We start from the raw sequence: 25,604 nt of genomic DNA, 5'->3' as shown, positions 1-25,604 counted from the left end.
CTAAATTCGAGATATCTTATTCTGAGTTTACGGTGCTAGATAGACGCACCGTCGGTGAATTCCTCTTCTGCCCCCCTCTCTGTAATTGGTTCCTGAAATTCCTATAGAAAAATGGCTACTTTTAAATAAATGTCAGAGTGATCGGGCAGGTTAAAATGTTCCCCTCCATATTTCTGTGTGTTTCTGTGATGTCTGGTTTGTGTCCATTAATCCTTTGTCAAAGACAATGTCCAGTTTGGCCAATATACCTAGCACAGGGACATGGGTAGTCCATGATGGCACCTACCACATTAGACAATGCGCAGTTGTACGCTTCTTTCCAAAGGCAAAGCAAATATATGTTTCCTTTTCCCCTCTCGACATTGTCCGGTCTCTTTCCTAGGATTTCTGTTGTTCTATGCTGAAGAGCCACTTTTCTGTGTTCCTTTGCCCGGCCAAACATGGATTTATTCTTTGATATTTTTTAGTGTCTTCTCAATTTTTATAACTTTCCATTTCCATTGTAATTCCCTTTCCCACATTTCCAAATTGCTTCCCCCATCCAGCAGTGACATCGTAGAGACTAACTAATACACAAGATCATGAGCTTGCATGAGCAACACCCACTTCATCAGATGATTTGAAATGGAAATAACAGTATCTATAACAGCAAAGTTATTACCAGCCAATTGTAGGACCTGTATTAATAACACCTACTGAGTCATGGTGAATGTTTCCCATTTATAGTGTTGGATGTGAAATTGTCAATGTCAATGTCAATGTCAGGGAAAATTGGCTTTGTAATTTCCCCTGCCTTGAATATTCACATCGAAGGCTATGAATAATGAAAATATCATGTGTTAGTGGCTGACGAGCAACCGATTTACTTCACTTACAAGAACAACCTCCAGCAGTGCACATGGTCTCTCAAATTAACTTTATCTCTCCATCCAGGCTTTTATACTACAACCATCACCGTAGACCCGGGGAGCATACAAGAAGACAGAGGAGCGTATACTACATGTAGGAGACGTCGTTCTATCTCAGAATTGGACACCTGCCCTACTCCATGTCTGATTCTAACACAACCCACTTTACGAGCAATCCCTCCACTTTCATCTTGCTGGGCATTCCTGGCCTGGAGGTTGCCTATATCTGGATCTCCATCCCCTATTGCACCATGTACGTCGTAGCAATCTTGGGGAACTTCACCATCCTGTTCATTGTGAAGAGGGAGCCGAGCCTCCATGAGCCCATGTACTATTTCCTCTGCATGCTGGCCGTCGCCGACCTGGTCCTGTCCACGTCCGTCCTGCCCAAAATGTTGGCAATCTTCTGGTTCAACTCCAGGGAGATTAATTTCAGTGCCTGCCTCACCCAGATGTACTTTATTCACTTTGTCCAATTGATGGAATCTGGGATCTTTGTGGCCATGGCATTGGATCGCTACGTGGCCATCTGCCATCCCCTGAGACATTCCACTATCCTGACAAATACCAGAGTCACCAAGATTGGCCTGGCCGTGGTGCTGCGCAGCTGTGTGCTTGTACTACCGTATCCTTTCCTTGCAAGTCGGTGGCCATATTGCAGAACTACTGTCATCCCTCACACGTACTGTGGGCATACAGCTGTGGTGAACCTGGCCTGCGCCAACACGCACATCAGTAGTTACTACGGCCTATTTGTGGTCTTATTTCTGCTTGTTGTGGATATATTTTTCATTGCCATATCCTACGTCCAGATCCTCAGGGCCATCTTCAGACTCCCCACAAAGGACGCCCGGCTGAAGACTTTTGGAACCTGTAGCTCCCACCTCTGTGCCATCATGGCCTTTTACGTCCCCATGATTTTCTCTGCTCTCATGCATCGGTTTGGCCACAACATGGCCCTGCATTTCCACATTCTTATGGCCAATGTGCATGTGCTAGTGCCCCCCGTGCTAAACCCCATCATCTATGGGATGAGGATCAAATATATACGGGGCCGGATACTCCGGCTCTTTACTCAGACAGGAGCCAACTTTTTTCCCCGTGTCTGTGGCTGTCAGACAGAGCTGACGGAGAAGTGGTAGGTAACGTGGTACAGGGCCTGCTTCCTTGTATTGCGCACTGGGCCTTCATAGAGAAAGTCAACACTTCCATGGCCTTACTGCGCTGTGCCCGTGTAACTCACTGGGGAACCGATCTGTGGGGAGACCTTTAACTGCAAACGGAAGGTTTAATAAAAAAGAGGTATGAAGAGGAACTGTTAATGGCTCATGGATCAGGCACATCCAAGTGATTTTTCCCAGTCAATGGTCATCGTTCAGGCCCGGTGCCTGTCACTCAGGTCACATGGGTCCCTAGTCCCAGCCAGCTAGTGCCGATACTAGATGCCTCACCCCTCCCCTTCCCCGAGGTGGGCTTTCCTATAGCTACTTCACCGCACAAGTACTAATCACAGCTGTGTGTGGTACAAGTCAGGGACAGGTCTTGAGCTAGATTAACTAGATTCTTTGTGAGGCTCATTGAGGCACCGGGTAACTAAGAGGCAGTGCCTGGGAACAAATCCATGGCTACAAGGCCATCTGACCATGTTTGACACAAACGAGACAATACAAAAGTGTACTCACTTCCAGCTAGGGCATACTCAGGCTCACGCACTTGCAAACGTCTGTAAGAACATAAGAACGGCAGACTGGACCAGACCAAAGGTCCATCTAACCCGGTGTCCTATCTGCCAACAGTGGCCAATGCCAGGTACCCTAGATGGAGGGAACCTAACAAGGAATCCTCATGTGATCCCTCCCCTGTCACCCACCTCCAGAGAAACAGGGACTAGGGACACCATTCCTACACATCCTGGCTAATAGCCATTGATGGACCTAACCTCAGTGAATCTATCTATTTTTTGAACCCTTTTAAATTTCTTTTCTTCATGACATCCTCTGGCAAGGAGTTCCACAGATTGACTGTGCGCTGCATAAAAAAAATTCCTTTTGTTTGTTTTAAACTTGCCACCCATTATTTTAATTGGATGACCCCTAGTTGTAATATCATGGGAACAAGTAATTCACTTTTCCTTATTCACTTTCTCCAAACCAGTCGTGATTTTATAGACCTCTGTCATAGCAGTTCTCAACCTTTTCTAGCATACGAACCCCTTTTCAATCTGTTTAAACATTACAGCCCCCCCCCCCAAAGGGGAGCTTTGGGAAGCGGCAGGAAGCAGCAGCCAACATGTCCCTTGGTCTGCACTGCTTCCTCAGTTCCTGCCCTCTCCATCCTCTGCTCATCCATGGAAGTTACGGTGAGGAGGTTCTTATGGCAAAAGGCATCTTCTGTCCCTCACTCCACTCCTGGCCGGCCATGGATAAGAAGGAAAAGGAAAGTAAGGATTGAGACCACCATGGGATTGGGGGAGAGGGCTGTCACAGAGCAGGCAGTGCAGATGGCAGTGAAGGAGGGATGGTGCCTCCTGGGGTATCCTATCCCGAGGGTGGGAGGCAGCATGCAAATGTCTGGTCGCCAATGGCCAGCCCAGGGCGAGACTCGTCTCATGGCAAGTCCCAGTCCCAGGTGGGGCTGTTCCTTACTTTTCTTTTCCTTTCCTACACTTTCCACAGACCCCCGACAGTACCATCACGGATCACCAGGGGTCCACAGACCACGGTTTGGGAACCTCTGGTCTCTCATATCTCCCACTTGGTCTCCTCTTTTTCACAGAGGGTTGGTAGAACTCTACAAACCCTTTCAGATTCTTCAGGCCGTTTTGGGTGGGTAACTGCTCACGTCCAGTGACCGGCCGCACGCCTGCGGGGGAGCATGACAGAGAGCAGGGTGGGGCGACCCAGTGCGCCACTCCAGAGAGAAAGGGGCCACAGCAGCTGGGGGGGAACCCCAGCATGTAGGGGTATGGGGCTTGCTCTCAGGGACTTACATTTCTGACAGGTACTATCGTATCGCAGCCCGGCCCAGGTAGTGGAGGCTCAAGGTTGAGGGGGCGCAATATGACAGTAGCTCTCAGAAGTCGGTGGAATGCAGGGGGCTGAGATATGGGAGGTAGGGGGTAGGGTGGGCAGGGGGTTGAAGTGTGTGAGAGACCCCATGCAGGGGACTGAGGTGTGTGGGGGAGGAGGGCTCATGGTAAGGAGTGTGTGTGTGTGTGTGTGTGTGTGTGTGTGTGTGTGTGTGTGTGTGTGTGTGTGTGTCTTGGGAAGCTCCCAGTTGGGGGGCTCAGGAGCACTCCTGGTAGGTGGTTACGTGGTGGCCCCCATCCCACACTGTCTTTGCCAAGCAAGCTGTGGTTTTCTGGGGGCAACCACAGCATGCAGGGAAATAGGGGGTGGCAGCACATAGACCCCCCCCTGGCCGTCTGCTCCCTTCTCCTCCCCCTGAGTAGTGTCCACCTACACATACACACATCCCACCCATAAGCTGCCTATCCAATGGCCTGGGAGCCTTAGAGTTCAGCCCATGCACATTGGCCTACGTTCCCTGCTGAGTCCTGAGGCGTCTCCCCGGCCTCCTCTCTGCAGGCCCATTGGAGCCTCTTGTCACTGGCTGATCTGTGAGCCCAGGAAAGTTAGGAGAGACATCAATTATATCTAGGATGGGTATGTTCTCTTTATTCTCACTAGCATCGACACAGAGCCAAGCTACACGTGTCTGAGACACATGGGCCTGTATGGGATTTTTAAGATCTAATATTAATACTTTGGGGTAAAATTGTGCAATATTGTCACTTAGTGCCTCTTTTTTGTAATCTTAAGGCATCGGGACGTATTCTAGTCACACATGTCATCACGTCCTGTCTCCAGTGCCTAAAATAGCTTGACTGAAATTGTGCAGGCCTTAACCCCCACGTTCTTGAGTTTCAGCATCTGTGACTCATATCTCCAGCATAGTTCATAGTTAGGATGACTTGCCTTGTACTTCCTTAATACTACAAATTAACTCTAATTGCTATACAGGGTGTTTCTAGACTACATGCCTCTGGCAACAGAGCCATGTAGATTAGGCTTCCCGGCATGGGAAAATGAAGTGGCAATTTAAATAATCACTGCTTCATTTAAATTAAAATGGCTGCCGCGCTGTGCCGATCAGCTGTTTGTCAGCTTAGCACGGTAGTCTAGACACTCCGCAGTCAACATAAAAGGCATTTGTCCACCTCCCCAGTAAACCTCATCCCACGAGGCATAACGGGGAGGTCGACAAATGCCTTTGATGTCGACTGTGGAGCATCCAGACTACAAGCGCTGAGCCGAAAAACAGCTGATCAGCTCAGCACGGCAGCCATTTTAATTTAAATGAAGCGGTGATTATTTAAATCTCCGCTTCATTTTCCTATGCTGGGTAGCCTAATCTACATGCCTCTGGTGCCAGAGGTATATAGTCTAGACACACCCACGTGAACATTTATGCTATAGCACATTCATAATACCACACAGTAAATGAACGATTAAATAAAACAAATTCCGACAGGACTAGAATGAGTCACAAGTTAACACAGTTGTTTGTGGCCTTGGCAGAGAGGTTGGAACTCCTACTCAGAGGGGTTCATCTGGGTTCATACCCTGCATTGTCTCTGTTAGTAGGATGATCTGGCTAAAGATCCTCCACCAGCCACGGTAAACGTGCACTCATGAGGGAGCAGGCCTTCCTGTTGGTTCATGCGCCAACTCACAATGTCTGAGGGTCTCTAGCTGTCACCAATCTACATCTCTATGTCTTGTTACCCATTTCCCCAGCATGCCCAAGATGATGCTGGCTTAGGGAGAACAGTTCTGCGCCCGGCACGATCATGAACTCTCAGCCCATCTTTGGGAATACAGGCAGTCCCCGGGTTACGCACAAGATAGGGACTATAGGTTTGTTCTTAAGTTGAATTTGTATGTAAGTCGGAACTGGCTCCAGATTCAGCCGCTGCTGCTGAAACTGATCAGGGGCTGACTACAGGAAGCTGGAGGCAGAATTGCTCTGCCCCCAGCTTACTGGAATCAGCCACTGATCAGTTTCAACAGCGGCTGAATCCCGAGCCTGGGTCAGAACAGCTGGGCTGCCAGGTAGGTTCCTGCAGGACCAACCCGGCAGCACCCCAGCTGCTTTACCCCAGGATCCACAACAAAAGCCTGGTCTGCTGGGGGGGGAGGGGCGCACTAGCTGCGCCCCCCCCCCCCAGCAGACCAGGGACACGGGGAGCAAAGCCTCAGCGGCGGCGGGGTGCCGCGCCTCTGAGGCTTTGCTCTGGCAAAGCCGGGGAGGCGCGGGACTCCGCCGCCGCTGCCCCTTTGCTCCCGGTGTCCCTGGTCTGCTGGAGACAGTCCCCAGCAGACCAGGGACACCCGGAACAAAGCCGGGAAGGCGGAGGGGTCCTGCGCCTCTGAGGCTTTGCTGTGGCAAAGCCTCAGAGGCGTGGGACCCCGCCACCGCTACCACTTTGCTCCCGGTGCCTCTGGTCTGCTGGGGACCGTCTCCAGCAGACCAGGGACACAGGGAGCAAAGCCGCAGCGGCGGCGGAGTCCCGCGCCTCCCCGGCTTTGGGCGGTCCCGCTGCCTGTGAGCTCCGGGGCGAGAAAGCCCCGTTCGTAAGTGCGGAAGTCGGATCCGCGTAAGTCGGGGACTGCCTGTACCACTCACAAGTCAGCTGTGCTGGAACTGGCATGAGGACACACTTGAATAAGAAAAACAAACCAGTAACCTACACATTGTATTGGTTGTATTTTGTGTTGTTTGGGTTGCTCATGCCCATTCTCTTACCACCCTCTTTCCATCTGTTGGAGTTGCCGGCAAGAAACAACTGGGAGGCCGTAGGGCCGGTGGCGTGTAATACACCAACAGATGGGCAGAGCAGTCCAGAGGGTGCCACAGCTAAACTTACAGACACGACCCAGGCAAACGTCTCTGGGATGCTGTACGTTGGGGTGAACAGAGCTGGGATAGCTCCGGCGTGTGCAACACTTCTCAACACTCGTGAAAGAAAGGGAGCCGAGTTTTCTAGCAGGGACGTCAGGACTCTGGGTTCCGTCACGTGCCAATCGTTCTCTGTGTGACTTTGGCCAAGTCGTGTTTCCCTGGGCCTCAGTTAGATTATCTGTGCAATGGGGACATGTCTATAGTGACTTTCCTGAACAGCGTGATGACAGTTACTGCTGATCTCTGACCCCTTGGTGACAGCTCCGTGGCCTTGCACAAAGGGTTCATCTCTCCCCTTGACTTCTGCCTCCAGATCTGTGAGTCTAACATCCACCCATCCATCCTGAGCACTGACAGCCTATCAGACATTGCGCAGACCTAGGTATTAGCCCTAATTTTCTTCCTAAACTATTACAATAGTTAAATACACACAAATACACCGAGCAGCCAATTCCTCCCTGACTCAGGCCAGGGCCCAGGAGTTCTCTCCCTCTGGAAATGACCATTACTGGCTGTTTACTCCAATAGCAGGATAAATAGCCCAGAAGCCCAGACAGGCTGGTCTCCAGCCTGGTTACATCTAGATGCTGTTTCTCCCCTACAGGCTGAACCAATCCCATTGGGACTGGGCAGAGTTGTATTATAAACCATGCACACCATTGTACTGGCTCTCGGTGGGACGCTGCTGCATACGCTGGGCTGAGAGAGGTGTGAGATGCTGCTGCCTGAGGGGGATTCCCAGGGAAGACACGTCCCTCTCAGCACTCACAGGTAACAGCTCTTGCTGAGGGGCTCCCCTGCTCCACACCCCCATGGCTACGTGGGCATTGTAGGATAGAGTCAGTCCGGGGTCCTTTCTGCTCTGCACGGCCATTAAACATCCCAGAGCCCTTGTCACGGGGGTGAGTTTGCTCCACTCTCACAAAGGAAAAGGCCACTTTTCCCACACAACTAAGAACTTTCCCTCAGATTTCACCTACAGCTGCTGAGACTCAGTTCGGCCCCAAGTATCAGAGGGGTAGTCGTGTTAGTCTGAATCTGCAAAAGCAGCGAGGAGTCCTGTGACACCTTATAGACCAACTGAAGTGTAGGAGCATAAGCTTTTGTGGGCAAAGACCCACTTCGTCAGATGCATGGAGTGGAAATTTCCAGAGGCAGGTATAAATATGCAGGCCAGAATCAGGCTGGAGATGACGAGGTGGATCCAATCAAGGAGGATGAGGCCCACTTCTAGCAGCTGATCTGGAGGTGTGAATTCCAAGAGAGCAGAAGCTGCTTTTGTAGTTAGCGAGCCATTCACAGTCTTTGTTTAATCCAGAGTTGATTGCGTCAAACTTGAAGATGAACTGTAGCTCAGCAGTTTCTCTTTGAAGTCTGGTCCTGAAGTTTTTTTGCTGCAGGATGGCTACCTTTAGATCTGCAATTGTGTGTCCAGGAAGATTGAAGTGTTCCCCTACAGGTTTTTGTATGTTGCCATTCCTAATATCTGATTTGTGTCCATTGATTCTTTTACGTAGGGACTGTCCAGTTTGGCTGATGTATATAGCAGTGGGGCATTGTTGGCACATGATGGCATATATTAGTAGATGTGCAGGAGAATGAACCAGTGACAGTATGGCTGATCTGGTTAGGTCCTGTGATGGTGTTGCTGGTGTAGATATGTGGCCAGAGTTGGCACCGAGGTTTGTTGCATGGATTGGTTCCTGAGTTCGAGTTATTATGGTGCGTTGTGTAGTTGCTGGTGAGAATATGCTTCAGGTTGGTGGGTTGTCTGTGGGCGAGGACTGGCCTGCCTCCCAAGGTCTGTGAGAATGAGGGATCATTGTCCAGGATGGACAAAGTTCGGCCACAGTTACTCATGTCCTGCTCTCTGAGGCTAGGGAGGGCCACTTTTCTCCATCTGTTTTACGGCAGCTTTTCAAATATCTGTGCACTGTCTTCATGCCCCATCCCCAATCTCCTCTTTTCCCAACGGCACATCCCTAGTTCCTTCAGCCTCTGTTCCTATGCTCCGTGTTCCCTCCCTTGGATCTTCTTTGGCTTTGGGCTCAGGGTCATTTCCAGATGCTCTATAATCAGCCGATAAATTGGTGACCCAAACCGGACACAGCACTCCAGCAGAGGCCTGCTCAGCACTGAGTAGGGGGATACCCGCACCCTCTGTGACTTCTGTGTTTGCATCTGGGAATGCACCCGCAATGGCATTTTTGCTCTCTCATTAAAGTAGGACGTTTCAAACTGAGGGTCTAAGGGCTGGGGGCGGGGGCCTCGAGTTGTCCACCTCCATCCAAATCCCGCTTTGCCTCCAGCCTTTCTAATGGTGTTAAATGTATAAACGCGTTGTAATGTATAAGAAAGGGATCCCCAGTACAAAAGCTGGAGAACCAGTGATGAAATTGCATTTATTGGATATGACTCATCTTCTATAAGCCAGGGCATTGACTGGCTTTATCTCTGTTTCTAGACCTTTGTAACAAATCGCAGACCAGTTTTTTTTCTACCCTTGTTAATATTTTCATTAAATTTTCCCTTTATGGTTATTAGTTTCTGTTTCACAGAAAGCTGCCCTGTATTTGCCTTGTTTTCTCTAGTGCTTCCTGATTGTGCACTTCTGGTTCTGACTTATAACTCGGATGTTCAGCACTATAAGGTCCTATTGTAAATCCTGTTTAACATGATGTATATCATGTTCCCAAAAAAGCAAACATGATTCTGGGATGCATTAACAGGTGTGTTGTGAGCAGGACACAAGAAGTCATTCTTCCGCTCTACTCTGCACTGGTTAGGCCTCAGTTGGAGTATTGTTTCCAGTTCTGGGCACCACATTTCAAGAACGATGTGGAGAAATTGGAGAGGGTCCAGAGAAGAAGAACAAGAATGATGAAAGGTCTAGAGAACATGACCTATGAGGGAAGGCTGAAAGAATTGGGTTTGTTTAGTTTAGAAAAGAGAAGACTGAGGGGGGGCATGATAATTTTTAGGTATCTCAAAGGGTGTCATAAGGAAGAGGGAGAAAACTTGTTCATCTTGGCCTCTGAGGATAGGACAAGAAGCAATGGGCTTAAACTTCAGCAAGGGAGGTTTAGGTTGGACATTAGGAAAAAGTTCCTAACTGTCAGGGTGGTCACACAGTGGAATAAATTGCCCAGGGAGGTTATGGAATCTCCATCTGTGGGGATATTTAAGAGTAGGTTAGATAAATGTCTATCAGGGATGGTCTAGACAGTTTTTGGTCCTGCCATAGGGGCAGGGAACTGGACTCGATGACCTCTCGAGATCCCTTCCATTCCTAGTATTCTGTGTTGCTATGATTAACCTGCTCCTTGACAGTTAATGGGGTGAAAAGCATTTCGCTACCTTCGGTGACATGAACAACAACGAGTAGTCCTGGGTTAGCTTGGAGACTAACCAAAACACATAGACTCATGAGCTTTTGTGCACAAACCCTACTTCATCCAATGAGTTAGAGTGGAACTAACAGGAACCGAGAGAAATGTATAACAGCAGATGTTCCGGGTAATTGTAGGACCAGTGTTACTGAGGATAAGGAAGTAGGCTGGATGTGTCCCATACATGGCTTTCCATGTGGAAATGCAGATGTTAAAGGCAGGAGAAAGTGGCTTTAGTACGTGCTAACCAGTTAATGTCTTTATTCAAGCCCAGGGTAACAGTCACATCTGAAGGGATAAATCTACACTGCACAGCTATTTTGGGATACCAGAGGTATCTCGAATTAGCTACCCCACGTCTACACAAGCCACCCGTTATTTCAAAATATTTTTTAAAATAATGGCTGTGCTATTTTTCCATCCCAGTAGACCTCATTGCACACGTGTAAAAGGATTTTGAAACTTGGCACCGTGTAGACACGCCAAATTTCAAAATAAGCTATTTTCTTCCACTGGTTGTGACTATTTTCTTCCACTATTTGATCTGAGGAAGTGGGTCTGGCCCACGAAAGCTCAACATCTAATAAACCATCTTGTTAGTCTTTAAAGTGCTACGTTGTCCTGCATTTTGCTTCAGCTACACAAGACTAACACGGCTACATTTCTATCACTATTTTAAAATAGACTGGAGATATGTTATTCTTAGTTTATGGTGCTGTGCAGAAGGACCGTTGGTGAATTCCTGTCCTGCCCCCCTCCTTGTAATTGGTTCCTGAAATTCCTATTGAAAAATGCATCTGAGGAAGTGGGTCTTTGCCCACGAAAGCTTATGCTCCAACACTTAGTTAGTCTATAAGGTGCCACAGGAATCCTCATCGCTTTTGCAGATTCAGACTAACACGGCTACCCCTCTGATCCTTGATACTATTGAAAAATGGCTACTTTTAAAGAAATGACAGAGCGATCGGGCAGGTTAAAATGTTCCCCTCCAGATTTCTGTGTATTTCTGTGATGTCTGGTTTGTGTCCATTAATCCTTTGTCAAAGACAATGTCCAGTTTTTCCAATATACCTGGCGGAGGGGCATGGCTGGTCTATGATGGCATCTAGCACACAAGACAATGCTCAGTTGTATGCTTCTTTCCAAAGACAAAGCAAATATATGTTTTCTTTTTTGCCCTCTCAGCAAAAAAGGATTTTCTAGTATTTCTGTTTTTCTATGCTCAAGAGCCACTTTTGTGTGTTCCTTTGCCCAGCCAAACATGGATTTTTTTCTTTGGTATATTTAATGTCTCTTCAATTTTCATAACTTCCATTTGCATTGTATTTCCCTTTGCCACATTTCCATATTGGTTCCCCTGCCCAACTGCTGCCTTCACTGTGCCACTGAACTAGGTTTCTGGTCTCCAGTTTTTTCACTGGGGATTTAAGCTAGCTCATGAACTCCTCTTAAAGATGATTTGCCTCACTTTTGGAGAATTAGCCTTTTGAAGCACTAGGGCCTGGTCTACACTAAACCAGGAAGGTTGGCTTAAGGGACGCAACTCAACGCAACTCAACACAACACCGAATGAGGCATCATAGACACCGGTAGGGGCTGCCCTCAGAATTCAATTGATGGGTGTACACAAGGACCCAGTAAATCGAATGACAGAAGGTTGACCTATGGAGGGTCGATCTTCTTGTTACCATGGACATGCCCTGAGTGTCAAATAGCGACCACTAGTCGGGACCTGTTCTCACATTGTCCACTGGAGTGGAAGCAGTTTCATTCTTTGTGTCTCCTCTCGTATCTGTGGCCTCCATTGTCTCGTCTTAAAACCAAACAGTTCCAGAGCTCTCAGAGGGTATGTCTACACTAGCCTCCTAGTTCAAACTACCTACTCCATAACCCGGGCTTCATTTGCATCTTCCCGGGCACCGCCATTTCTAAATGTCCCTTAGTCCGAACTCCGTGCCCACGGCTATACGTGGCATGGAGTAGGTAGTTCGAATTACGAACGAGGTGTACTGGTAGTTTCAATTAGAGATCCTAATTCGAACTACCTACTCCATGCCGCATGTAGCCATGGGCATGGAGTTCGGACTAAGGGACATTTAAAAATGGTGGCGCCCGGGAAGATGCAAATGAAGCCCGGGATATTTAAATCCCAGGCTTCATTTGCAACTTCAAATGCCAACATTAGCCACCCTAGTTCGAACTAGGAGGCTAGTGTAGACATACCCAGACTGTCCACCCATGGCAGCCTCCCCCATCCTCATACCCTGTCCCAGAAACTCCCTTTCAATCACCTCTACCCTTTAGGGAGACCGCATAACCAAAAGGGAATGCGTGTCCAGAGCATGTTATTCCCTGCCCCATAGCTTAGGCATCCAGATTCTGCCTTTGAGCCACTAATGCAAACGAGTAGGAGTTTCCATAAAGGTGTTATTAATGCTGCCTGGATCTTTTCCCTGAGGTGACTTCTACTTGTGGACTGTCTCCCCCCCATTGGCTTCCCTACTCCTCATCCCCACACAGATTTTGAGCGACTGAGTGAAAGGGGAGTTCCCTACAAGAAGGTCTCTCTAGGCAGGTAAAACAGCTCCAAGGGGTTGCCGTGTTAATCTGTAACTGAAAATGAGTAGTCCTGTGCCACCTTAGAGACCAGCAAACACACGACCACGAGCTTGTACGGCCAAACCCCACTTTATCAAATGAGTTGGAGTGGAAATAATGGAATCCAAGGTATCTATAACACAAAAAGCCATTATCGGCCAATTGTAGGACCCGTGTTAATGACACTGAGTCAGGCAAAATGCATCCCATTCATAGCTTTGGATGTGAAAATGTGAATGTCAAAGACAGGGAAAATTGTCGTTGTAATTTCCCCTGCCTTGAATATTCACATTTTCACATCCATCAAAGTCTATGAATGGGAAGTATCCAACTTACGTAAGTAGCTTCATTAGCATGGGTCCTACAAACGACAGATAACTGCTTTTGCTGTTATATATACATTGGAGTCTGTCATTTGAAGTGGGTTTTGCCCACAAAACCTCATGACTGCATATATTTGTCTCTAAAATGCCACAGAACTACTAATTGTTCTATCGCCTGGTACACAGTTACATGAAGGAATAACCATCTCATGCTTCCTGCTGGTGCCTTGTAACATTTACCACTTCAGGACATGTAGGAATCATTCATGAATGAAACACTATTGAACATGGCACTGGCATTAATAGGGTTCCTTGTTCATAATTCTTTTCTCCGAATAATGAGAATGTCATGTTTTAGTGGGTGAAGAGCAACCGATCTACTTCACCTCTGAGAATAACCTCCAGCAGTGCACATGATGACACAAATTAACATTGTCTCTCCATCCAGGCTTTTGTCCTACAACCATCACTGTAGACCCTGGAGGCGTACAGGAAGTCAGAAGAGTATACACTACACGTAGGAGGCACCGTTCTGTCTAAGTTGGACGCCTACCCTACTCCATGTCGGATTCCAACACAAGCCACTTCATGAGCAATCCCTCCACTTTCGTCCTGCTCGGCATTCCTGGCCTGGAGGTCGTGCACGTCTGGATCTCCATCCCCTTCTGCAGCATGTATCTTATAGCCCTCTTTGGGAACGTCATCATCCTGCTCATTGTGAAGAGGGAGCCAAGCCTTCATGAGCCCATGTACTATTTCCTCTGCATGCTGGCCGTTGCCGACCTGGTCCTGTCCACCTCCATCGTGCCCAAAATGTTGTCGATCTTCTGGTTCAACTCCAGGGAGATCAGTTTCAGTGCCTGCCTCACCCAGATGTACTTCATTCACTGCGTCCAATCAATGGAATCTGGGATCTTTGTGGCCATGGCGTTGGATCGCTACGTGGCCATCTGCCATCCCCTGCGACATTCCTCCATCCTGACAAACTCCATGGTCATCAGGATTGCCCTGGCCGTGGTACTGCGCAGTTGCATGCTTGTACTACCGCATCCATTCCTCGCTAGTCACTGGCCATATTGCAGAACTGACCTCATTCCCCACACTTATTGCGAGCACATGGCCGTGGTGAACCTGGCCTGTGCCAACATGCACATCAGTAGTTACTACGGCCTCTTTGTGGTCTTCTCTCTGCTTGGTGGGGATATATTTTTCATTTCCATATCCTACGTCCAGATCCTCAGGGCCGTCTTCAGACTCCCCACAAAAGATGCCCGGCTCAAGACTTTTGGGACCTGTGGCTCCCACCTCTGTGCCATCATGACCTTTTACATCCCCATGATTTTTTCTGCCCTCATGCACCGGTTTGGCCGCAACATAGGCCTGCATTTCCACATTCTTATGGCTAATGTAAATGTGTTAGTGCCCCCGATGCTAAACCCCATCATCTATGGGGTGAGGACCAAACATATACGGGACCGGCTGCTCCGGTTCTTTACTGAGACAGGAGCCAACATTTTCCCCGTGTCAGAAAAATAAATAAACAAGGAGGCGTTATCGATGGGTCATGGATCAGAAATATTCACGTGATTGTTCACAGTCAATTGTCATTGTTAAGGCCGAGTGCCTATCACTTAGGTCACATGGGTCATGGCTTGTTGGACGTTCCCTGACCTCCGGGATTCTGCTGTGTCCAGTGTGGCTGACCTCAGGGCCGCCCTGGGAGACGATTCCAGGCCTGGTGGTCCAGGAGACAGTAGCACTGGCTGCTGCCAGAGCAGCCACGGCCCCTGGCCCCCGGCAGCAGTCCCCTGCCAGCTGGCCAGGTCACTGCACTGGGTAGCCCCCACAAAACAGGCCCCATTGGTCATACAGCCAGGTTCTCTGCCCCACCCCCAGCATCGGCCCTCAACCAGCCACAACAGCTGCAGACTGCAACCCACACAGGGGTCCCCAGCCAGGTGGCCATGTCAAATCCAGTCCCTAGTCTTGGCCAGCTAGTGCCACTCCTACGTGCCTCCCCCGCCTTGAGGTGGACCTTCCTATAGCTACCTCGCCCCACAAGTACTAATCACAGCTGTGTGTGGTACAAGTCAGGGACAGGTCTTGGGCTAGATTAACTAGATTATTTGTGAATCTCATTGAGGCACTGGATAACTGTGTGAGGCAGTGCCTGGGAAGAAATCCATGGATACACGGCCATCTGACCATGATTTACACAAATGGGACAATACAAGAGTGTGCTCACGTCCAGCGAGGGCGTACTCAGGCTCAAACCCTCACACACGTCTGTAAGAACATAAGAATGGCCAGACTGGATCAGAGCAGAAGTCCATCTAGCCCAACATCTTGTCTGCCCACAGTGGCCAATGCCAGATGCCCCAGAGGGAGTGAATAGAACAGAGAATCATCACATGATCACTCCCCTGTCATCCATTCCCAACCTCCCATAAACAGAGGTTCAGGACACCATTCCTACCCATCCTGGCTAAGAAATATCGATGGATCTAACCTCAATGAAGTTATTGAGGGTTTTTCAACCATGTTATAGTTCTAGTCTTCATGACGTCCTCTGGCAAGTTCCACAGATTGACTGTGCGTGGCATAAAGAAAAATGTCCTGGTTTTTGTTTTAAACCTGCCACCCATTATTTTAATATGGTGATCCCTCGTAATGTAATGGGAACAAGTAAATAACTTTTCCTTAGTCACTTTCTCCACACCAGTCATGATTTGATAGACCTCTGTCATGATGGTTCTGTAGGGAGCAGTGTTGACTGCTCACTGACCTGGAGGAGGAGGAACCTTCCTCTGAGCCCGGTTGGGCTGAGATGGAGCCTGCCTCTTTAAATCCACAGAGGCAGGGGGAGGGGCAGGAAGTATAAAAGCTGAGCCCAGAAGCTCAGCAGGGGCCCAGCTGCTGGAGGGAGCAGAGACCTACCGTGAACTCTCACACCGGGGGGAACCGGAGGGTCCAGCCGAGGCCGATGACTGGCCCGGGCCACCGGACCCAGGCATTCAGGAAGAAACCCTTTTTGCCCTACCCCCAAATGTGGGCTACGGAGACCCTGTGAACCTGCCGCAGCCTGGGAGCCAGGTACAGACTGAGGGGGAATCCGGAAGTGGCCCAGGGGAAGCAGAGGATGGTCAGGTGGACCTGATAGCCCTATGATGTGTCTCAGTATGTTTCGGATTCCCTGCTGACCTCAGCGGCCACCAAGGCGGCCACTGCTTGGGCCCTGGGCTGGGATGCCATGGAGAAAGGAGGGCCCATGCCCTCCACCCCTGCCTCCTAACCCCACTTGTGCTGATAGTTTGCCTGCCCCTCCCTGAACCAGGGACTGGGATGCTACTTACTGTGTCTGTGTCCAGACTCGGGGTTTTTTTCAAAAAAACTTCACCTGCGTCTGGACTGCAGCCGCGTTCTTTCGAAATTAAATCGAAAGAACGCGGCTTTTCTTTCGACGGCGGTAAACCTCATTGCACAAGGAAGAACGCCTTTTTTCGAAAGTGCCCTTTCGAAAAAAGGTGTTCTTGAATGCCAACAGGGATTTTTAGAAAGAGAGCATCCAGACTCACTCGCTGCTTTCTTTCGAAAAAGCCTCTTTCGAAAGAGGCTTGCAGTCTAGACATAGCCTGTGGGAACTGTTTGCTTGCCTGCCCTCCATGAACTAGGATCGGGGCTATATTACCATTTAGGCTAGTGTGGGTATTGAGGCCTGCTCCACCCTCAGGCCCAACTGTCTAATAACTCTTACAGTTTCCCAAACTTTTTGAGCGTACGGACCTACACCCCAAGGGGAGTTGTGGGAAATGGCGGGCAATGGGGTAGCAGCGGGCCTTGGCCTGTGCTGCTTCCTCAGGTCCTGCATCCTCTGTCCCCTGCCCATCTATGGAGGATACGGCGGGGGGGCTCGTGTGACCAAATCCAGCTCCTTCTCAGGCACAGCGACCTGGGGGAGGATCAAAAAGAAAAGGAAAGAATCGGGACAACTGCAGGACTGGAGGAGAAGGCTAGCGCATAAACAGTAGCACAGTTGGAGACAGGAGGGGGGACGGTGCCTCCCGGGGTATCAATATCCCATCCTGAGGGTGGGAGGCAGCGTGCAAGTGTCCGGTCACCATTGACCAGCTCCGGGTGAGACTCGCCTCGCGGAAAGTCCCAGTCCCGCGGTGGGAGCCAATCCTTACTTTTCTTTTCCTTTCCTATGCTTTCCACAGACCCCCGACAGTACCGTCACGGATCACCAGGGGTGCGCAGACCACGGTTTGGGAACCTCTGATCTCCCACTTGGTCTCCTCTTTTCCACAGAGGGTTGGTAGAACTCTACAAACCCTTTCAGATTGTTCAGACCGTTTTGGGTGGGTAACTGCTCACGTCCTGTGGCCGGCCGCACACCGTGGGGGAGCATGAGAGAGAGCAGGGTGGGGCGACCCAGTGCGCCACTCCAGAGAGAAAGGGGCCACAGGGACAGCACGTGCCTGAGCGGCCCAGCCCCCAACAGCGAGTGGGGCAACAGAACAGGATGGGACACAGACGCTCTCCAGGCACCCGGCTGAAAGTGTGAATGTGTCCACCTTCTCCGGACACACACACACATTCCACACACAACCTCTCCAGCCAATGGCCTGAAGCCTTAAAGTTCAGGCCATGCACATCGGCCTACACGCCCTGCTGAATCCTGAGGTATCTCTCTGGCCTCCCCTCCATAGGCCCATTGGAGCCTCTTGTCACTGGCTGGTCTGTGAGCCACGGACATTTAGGAGACACCAATTGTATCTAGGCTGGGTACATTCCCTTTATACTCGCCAGCATCGACACAGAGCTGGTAGACAGCGCAATACTGTCACTTAGTGCCTGTTTTCCATAATCTTCTGGCATCGGGATACGTCCTGGTCCCACATGTCATCACATCCTGTCTCCAGTGCCTAAAATAGCTTGGCTGAAATTGTGCAGGCCTTAACCCCCCCGTTCTTGAGTTTCAGCTTCCGTGACTCATGTCTCCAACATAGTTTAGACGGACTGTCTTGTACTTTTATAATCCTACAATTTTACTCTAATGGCCACACAGTGAACGTTTATGCTATAGCATAATCATAGTTCCACACAGTAAATGAACAATGAATGAAAACAAATTCCTATGGGACTAGGATGATTTGCAAGATCACACTATCGTTCATGGCCATGACAGAGAGGATGGAAAGTCATCTACTGTCTGCTCAGAGGGGCTTATCTGAGTTCACACCCTGCATCTTCCCTGTTGGTGGTATAATCCAGCGAAAGATCCTCCACCAGCCACGGTAACCGTGCACCCCATGAGGGAGCAGGCCTTCCGGGTGGCTCATGCACCAATTCACAAAGTCTGAGAAGCACTAGCTGTCATCTATCTGCACCGTATGTCTCATTACCAGCTTACCTAGCTTGTCCAAGGTGATGCTGGCTAAGGTAGAACAGTGTTGAACCCAGAACGACCATGTACTCTCTGCCCATCTTTGTGGCTACCGCTTGTGAATCAGCTGTTCTAGAACCGGCATGAGGACATATTTGAATAAGAAAAACAAACCAGTAACCTACGTGTTCTATCGGTTGTTTTTTGTGACGTTTGGGTAGCTCATGTCCATTCTCTTACCACACCCTTCCATCTGTTTGAGTTGCCGGCAAGAAACAGCTGGGAGGCTGTAGGGCCGACGGCGTGTAATACACTAACACACAAGTACAGCTCTCCAGAGGGTGACACAGCTAAACCTAGAGACATGGCCCAGGCAAACATCTCTGGGATGCTGTACATGGGGGTGAACAGGGCTGGAACAGAACCCGTGTGTGCAACACTTCTCAAGGAACAACACTTGTGAAAGAAAGGGAACCGAGTTTTCCAGCAGGGATGTCAGAAGTCTGGGTTCCTTCACGTGCCAATAGTCCTCTGTGTGACTTTGGCTAAGTCATGTTTCTCTTGGCCTCAGTTAGACTAGCTGTACAATGGAGATATAGCCATAGCGACTTTCCTGCAGTGAGATGACAGTTTCTGCTGATCTCTGACCCCTTGGTGACAGCTCCATTGCCCTGTACAAAGGGTTCCTCTCTTCCCTTAGACATCTGCCTCCAGATCTGTGAGTCAAACATCCACTGAACCATCCTGGGCCCTTACAGGTTATCAGACATTACACAGATCTGGGCATTATCCCTAGTTTTCTTCCTAAACCATTACAATTGCTGATTAAACACAAATCCTCAGAGCAGCCAATTCCTCCCTGTCTCATCCCAGAGCCCAGGAGTTCTCCTCGCCCCTGGGGAAGGGCCCTTAAATGCTGTTTACTCCAGTTGCAGGATAAATAGCCCAGAAGACCAGACAGGCAGGTCTCCTGCCTCGTTACATCCAGATGCTACTTCTCTCTTACAAGTTGAGTGAACCCCACTGGGACGGCCCAGAGCTGTCTTATAACTGGTGCACATCCCTGTGCCCGCTCTTGGTGTGGGAGGCTGCTGCAGACTCTGGGCTGAGAGAGGTGTGGGACACGGCTGCCTGAGGGGGGTTCCCAGGGAAGACACTTCTGTCTCCAAATTCGCAGGTACCGTCTCTTCCTGAGAAGCTCCCCTGCTCCAGAAACCCATACAGTGAGGGTGTGATGGAATAGAGTGTCAATCCGGGGTCCTTTCCGTTCTGCACAGCCATGAAAAAACCCAGAGATCTCGCCAGGGAGGGTGATTTTGCTCCACGCCAACAAATGAATAGTCCACGTTTTCCATAACACTAAGAACTTTTCCCTGAGATTTCACCTACAGCTGCTAAGATTTAGTTCGGTCCCAGTGCCTCTTGTCCTGAGCTCTGAGTGCGTCTACACAGCACCGTTATTTCGAGATAACAATGCGAGCATCTACACAGCCATTCCGTTATTTTGAAATAATTTTGAAATAACGGACGGCTTGTTCCGAAATCTGTGAACCTCATTCTATGAATTAGATTGCTTATTCTGAAATAGCTATTTTGAAATATGGCCTGTGTAGACGCTCCACTGCTGCTATTTCGCAACAGCCCCACACCAGGGCTATTCTAAGCTATTCCTCCCGGGGCTCTAAATCGAGATAGCACATTTACATTAGGGAAGCCTGCCTCGAATTCGTTTTGAGGCTTCCCTGCAGTGTAGATGTGCTATTTCAAAATAAGTTATTTCGGAATAACGATTCCCACATAGCTTATTTTGAAATAACTGTGCAGTGTTGACGTACCCTCTGAGGCCAGAGAGGGCTACTTTTCTCCTTCTGCTTTACGGCAGCTTTTCAAATATCTGTGCACTGCCTCCATGTCCCTCCCGCCAATCTCCTCTTTTCCCAACATCACTTCCCCAGTTCCTTCAGCCTCTGATCCTATGCTCTGTGTTCCCTCCCTTGGGTCTTCTTCGGCTTTCGGCTCGGGGTCATTTCCAGATGCTCCATCATCTGGAAATGATGATAAAGCAGTGACCCAAACCGGACACAGCACTCCAGCAAAGGCCTGACCAGCACCGCGTAGGGGGTACCGGCACCCTCTGTGACTTGGTGTTTGCGTCTGGGAATGCACCAGCAATGGCATTTTCAAATGTGCTGTCGCATTAGCGCAGGAAGTTTCAAACCGAGGGTCCAAGGGTTGGAAGATTCCTGGAGGAGTGGGAGGGTGAGCTGTACAGCTCCATCAGAGCTGTCCTTACCATGAGGCGAACTTAGGTGGCCGCCTCAGGTGCCAGACTGTGGGGAGATGCCACAAGGACCAAGAGTATAGAAAATTGTGTCTGCTGCTCGGGCATATGTATTCTATCTGCTCTAGATGCACAGAGATGGTGGAGTACCATGAGAGGAGCGGAACAGGAAGAAGGCAGAATTGAGACGTTTCAAACTTTTGGCCCAAGCGAGGAGGTTTGGGGGCGTCATTTGAGCTCTCCGCCTCAGGTGCCAAAATGTTGTGGGCCGGCCCTGAACTCCATCCAAATCCCGTTTGGCCCTAGCATTTCTAATGGTACTAAATGTATAAATGTGTTGTAAACATAGAATCATAGAATACTAAGACTGGAAGGGACTTTGAGAGGTCATTGAGTCCAGACCCCTGCCCTCATGGCAGGACCCAGTACTGTCTAGACCATCCCTGATAGAGATTTATCTAACCTACCCTTAAATATCTCCAGAGATGGGGATTCCACAACCTCCCTGGGCAATTTATTCCAGGGTTTGACTACCCTGACAGTTAGGAACTTTTTCCTAATGTCCAACCTAAACCTCCCTTGCTGCAGTTTAAGCCCATTGCTTCTTGTTCTATCCTCAGAGGCCAAGATGAACAAGTTTTCTCCTTCCTCCTTGTGACACCCTTTTAGATACCTAGAAACCACTATCATGTCCCCCCTCAGTCTTCTCTTTTCTAAACTAAACAAGCCCAATTCTTTCAGTCTTCCTTCATAGCTCATGTTCTCTAGGCCTTTCATCATTCTTGTTGTTCTTCTCTGGACCCTCTCCAATTTCTCTACATCGTTCTTGAAATGCAGTGCCAAGAACTGGACACAATACTCCAACTGAGGCCTAACCAGCACAGAGTAGAGCGGAAGAATGACTTCTCGTGTCTTGCTCACAACACACCTGTGGATGCATAAGGAGGATCACACCCAGGTACTTGCTGTGAGAAAGGGATCCCCAGTACAAAAGCTGGAGACACCGTGATGAAATCAGGTTTATTTAACATGACTCGTCTTCCATAAGACATGACGTTGACTGGCTTTATCTCTATTCCTAGACTTTTTTAACAAATCCCATGCCGGCTTTTAATTTTTTTCTACCTTTCTTAATATTTTTTATTACATTATCCCTTAATTTTTAATAGTTTCTGTTTAACAGAGAGCTGCCCTACATTTCTTTTTGTCCTTATTTTTCTGTAGCACTTCCTGATTGTTCACTTCTGGTTCGGACTGAGATGCGTGGTTCCTCCGTACGTGAATAATACGTGTGTTCGGAATGTTAAGGTTCTATTGCAGGGATAAGCAATGATTTTTGGCGGTGGGCCACCTCAAGATTTTGGTACATAATCAAGGGCCACCTTTCTGTGGAGGGTTGTGGGGTCCAGGTTGGCGGTTGGGTGCAGAAGGGCGCTGTGCCACTGTACCACGTTTCTGGGCTATGGTCTCCAGTGTTTTAACTGGGGCTTTTAAGTTGTCTCAGGAATTCCTCCTAAAGATAATGTGCCTTGGCTTTGGGGAATGAGTGTTTCGAAGCACTAGGGCCTGGTCTATACTGGTCCAGGCAGGTTGGCTTAAAGGACACAACTCGACACAACTCAGAATGAGATGTCATGGACACCAGCAGGGGCTGCCCTCAGCATTCAATTGTTGGGTCTACACGAGGACCCGGTAAATCGAATGCCAGAAAATCGACCTCCAGAGGGTCAATCTTCTCGCTAGCGAGGACATGCCCTGAGTGTCGAATATCGACCACTAGTTGGGACCTGTTCTCACATTGTCCACTGGTGTGGAATCAGTTTAATTCTTTGTTTGTGTCTCCTCTCGCATCTGCGGCCTCCTTTGTCTCATCTCGAAACCAAACAGGCCCAGAACTTACACTCTGTTTGCACATGGCAGCCTCCCCTTGTCACGTTACTGAATTTGAGGGAAGCAGCCAGATCACTGCTGCACCCATAGATGGGGGTGTTGGCCCCAGAAAAGGTATAAAAGGGGGCCATATGGGGTGTTGATTAGAAGCTTACTGTCTGCTAATCCTATGTACGCTAGTCATGTGATTGTATAATGTCTGTGTGTGTAGTTAGGAGTCTGTAATCTGAGTAGATACTGAATATTTCTGTGCATTTGGTTGAACTATGGGCAAAGCAGCTCAGCCTATGGACACGCTAATGAGCAAAGCTCTGGAACAGAAGCCCTCTATAGGCCAAGGACACACCTCAAGAGTGGTGACTCATCCCTAGGGGCTACCAGCAGGGAACACGGGGATAGGCCATGGGCCAGGTGACCTGCTGTAGCCAAGAAGAGACCAGGAAGGAGGGATAAATAGGCCATGTGGTCGACTCCATCTTGGTCTTCAGCTCAGCACTTTATCCCAGAGGCAGCAGTGCAGGGATCGAAGAGCCAGAATACCTGTGGACCCATCCTGATCCTAGGATGCGCAACAAGGACTTTTAAACCAGCAGCTGTAACATCTCTGCTAGAGCCTGCATTGAGAACTTGGAGATTCGATGCATGTAACGTACTATTCTTTAACAACCTTACTCTCCTGCTTTTCTTTATTGTAACAATAAACCTTTAGATGTTAGATGCTAAAGGATTGGCTCAGCGTGATTTGTGGGTAAGGTCCAAAGGGAAAATTGCCCAGGGATCTGTGCCTGGTTTCTTGGAACTGGACAGAACTTGTTCGGGGTAAGTGGGATTGGGTGCTAGGACCCCCCACCTGTGTATGAGGCCCGGGGCCATCTGGGGCACGGATATTGCTGGGGTGTCGGAGGGGTTTTGCTCCTGAGGCTTCAGGGCAGCTGAAGCTCTCTGTGGGACTGGTTTGTGGCCTGTTTGGAGAGGTCACCAGTCTGGGGACTGTAAAGAGCCCCGAAGTTGAGCAATTTGCCCTGAGCGTACACCCTCAGCTGTGCCCAAACACGGCCCGGTCCGTCACACCCCTATCCTCAGAGCCTGTCCCAGAAACCCCCTTTCTATCTGCTCTACCCTTTAGAGAGACCGGGTGACCAAAAGTAAGTGCATGTCCAGACTATGTTATTGCCTGCCCCATAGCACAGGCATCCGGATTACACCTTTGTTAGAGCCACTAATGCGAATGAGCAGGTCTTTCCATTGAAGTGCTATTGATGCTGCCTGGATCTTTTCCCTGAGGTGACTTTTGCTTGTGGATTGTCTCCCCCCATCACCTTCCCCTCCGCTCATCCACGCACAGCACGTCTTGGAAAAAAATTCCTTTTTTTCCCTCTCTCAGATTTTCAGCGATTGAGTGTCATGAGTGAGGAGCAACCGATCTACTTCACCTACGAGAACAGCCTCCAACATGTGGTCTCTCAAATTAACATTGTGTCTCCATCCAGGCTTCTGTACTACAACCCTAGGCGCATACAGGAAGTCAGAGGAGCCGACTCTACATGTAGGAGACACCGTTTTGCCTCAGAGTTGGACACCTGCCCTACTCCATGTCTGATTTCAACAGAACCTACTTCAACCCCTCCTCCTTCTTCCTGCTGGGCATTCCTGGCCTGGAGGCTGCGCATGTCTGGATCTCCATCCCCTACTGCACCATGTACATCATAGCCCTCTTGGGAAACGTCACCATCCTGCTCATTGTGAAGAAGGAGCTGAGCCTGCATGAGCCCATGTACTATTTCCTCTGCATGCTGGCTGTTGCCGACCTGGTCCTGTCTACAGCCATCCTGCCCAAAATGTTGAGCATCTTCTGGTCCAACTCCAGGAAGATCAATTTCATTGCCTGCCTCACCCAGATGTACTTCATTCACTGCTTCCAATCGATAGAATCTGGGATCTTTGTGGCCATGGCGTTGGATCGCTACGTGGCCATCTGCCATCCCCTGAGACATTCCTCCATCCTGACAAACTCCATGGTCACCAGGATTGGCCTGGTTGTGGTGCTGCGCAGCTGCATGCTCATACTACCGTATCCTTTCCTTGCAAGTCGGTGGCCATATTGCAGAACTGACCTCATCCCCCACACTTACTGCGAGCACATGGCTGTAGTGAAGCTGGCCTGTTCTAACACGCACATCAGTAGTTACTATGGCCTCTTCGTGCTCTTCTCAGTGCTTGGTGGGGATATATTTTTCATTGCTATGTCCTACATCCAGATCCTCAGGGCCATCTTCATCCTCCCCACAAAGGACGCCCGGCTCAAGACTTTTGGGACTTGCGGCTCCCACCTTTGCGCCATCATGGCCTTTTACATCCCCATGATTTTCTCTGCCCTCATGCACCGGTTTGGCCTCAATATCGCCCTGCATTTCCACATTCTTATGGCCAATGTGCATGTGTTAGTGCCCCCCGTGCTAAACCCCATCATCTACGGGGTGAGGACCAAACAAATACGGGGCCGGCTGCTCCGGCTCTTTACTCAGACAGGAGACCATGTTCTCCCTATGGCTGTGGCTCTCAGATGGAGCTCACGGGGAAGTGGCTGATGACGTGGTACAGGGCCTGATTCCCTGCATTGTGCACTGGGACGGTAGAGACAGTCAGCACTTCCCTGGCCTTACTGAGCTGTCTCAGTGTAACAAACTGGGGAACCGATCCGCGTGCAGCCCCTTCTCTGCAAACAAAAGGTGAAATAAAAACAAATAAACAAGGAGGAGTTATCGATGGCTCATGGATCAGAGACATCCTGGTGATTTGTCACAGTCAATTGTTATCATTTGGGTTCTGTGCCTGTCTCTTAGGTCACACGGCTTTTTGGACTTT

At 49.4% G+C, this 25,604-nt stretch overlaps 2 protein-coding genes across 2 annotated transcripts; both read left to right on the top strand.

Moving 5' to 3' along the window:
- The first annotated feature begins 13,743 nt into the window (after nucleotides 1-13,743).
- Nucleotides 13,744-14,718, top strand: LOC102456933 (olfactory receptor 52E4-like). The gene has a single exon (XM_006116198.3). It carries the CDS (start codon nucleotides 13,744-13,746, stop codon nucleotides 14,716-14,718), a length of 975 nt encoding a protein of 324 aa, XP_006116260.3.
- Nucleotides 14,719-24,331: 9,613 nt separating this feature from the next.
- Nucleotides 24,332-25,327, top strand: LOC102456691 (olfactory receptor 52E8-like). Its single transcript, XM_006116197.2, has one exon. The coding sequence runs from the start codon at nucleotides 24,332-24,334 to the stop codon at nucleotides 25,325-25,327; it is 996 nt and encodes a 331-aa protein (XP_006116259.2).
- The last annotated feature ends 277 nt before the right edge of the window (nucleotides 25,328-25,604 follow it).

Source organism: Pelodiscus sinensis, chromosome 1, assembly GCF_049634645.1.
Source record: "Pelodiscus sinensis isolate JC-2024 chromosome 1, ASM4963464v1, whole genome shotgun sequence".
In the NCBI taxonomy this organism is placed as follows: domain Eukaryota; kingdom Metazoa; phylum Chordata; order Testudines; family Trionychidae; genus Pelodiscus; species Pelodiscus sinensis.
Note: the sequence above shows the minus strand (reverse complement) of the source record. Positions and strands in the feature narration are given on the sequence as shown.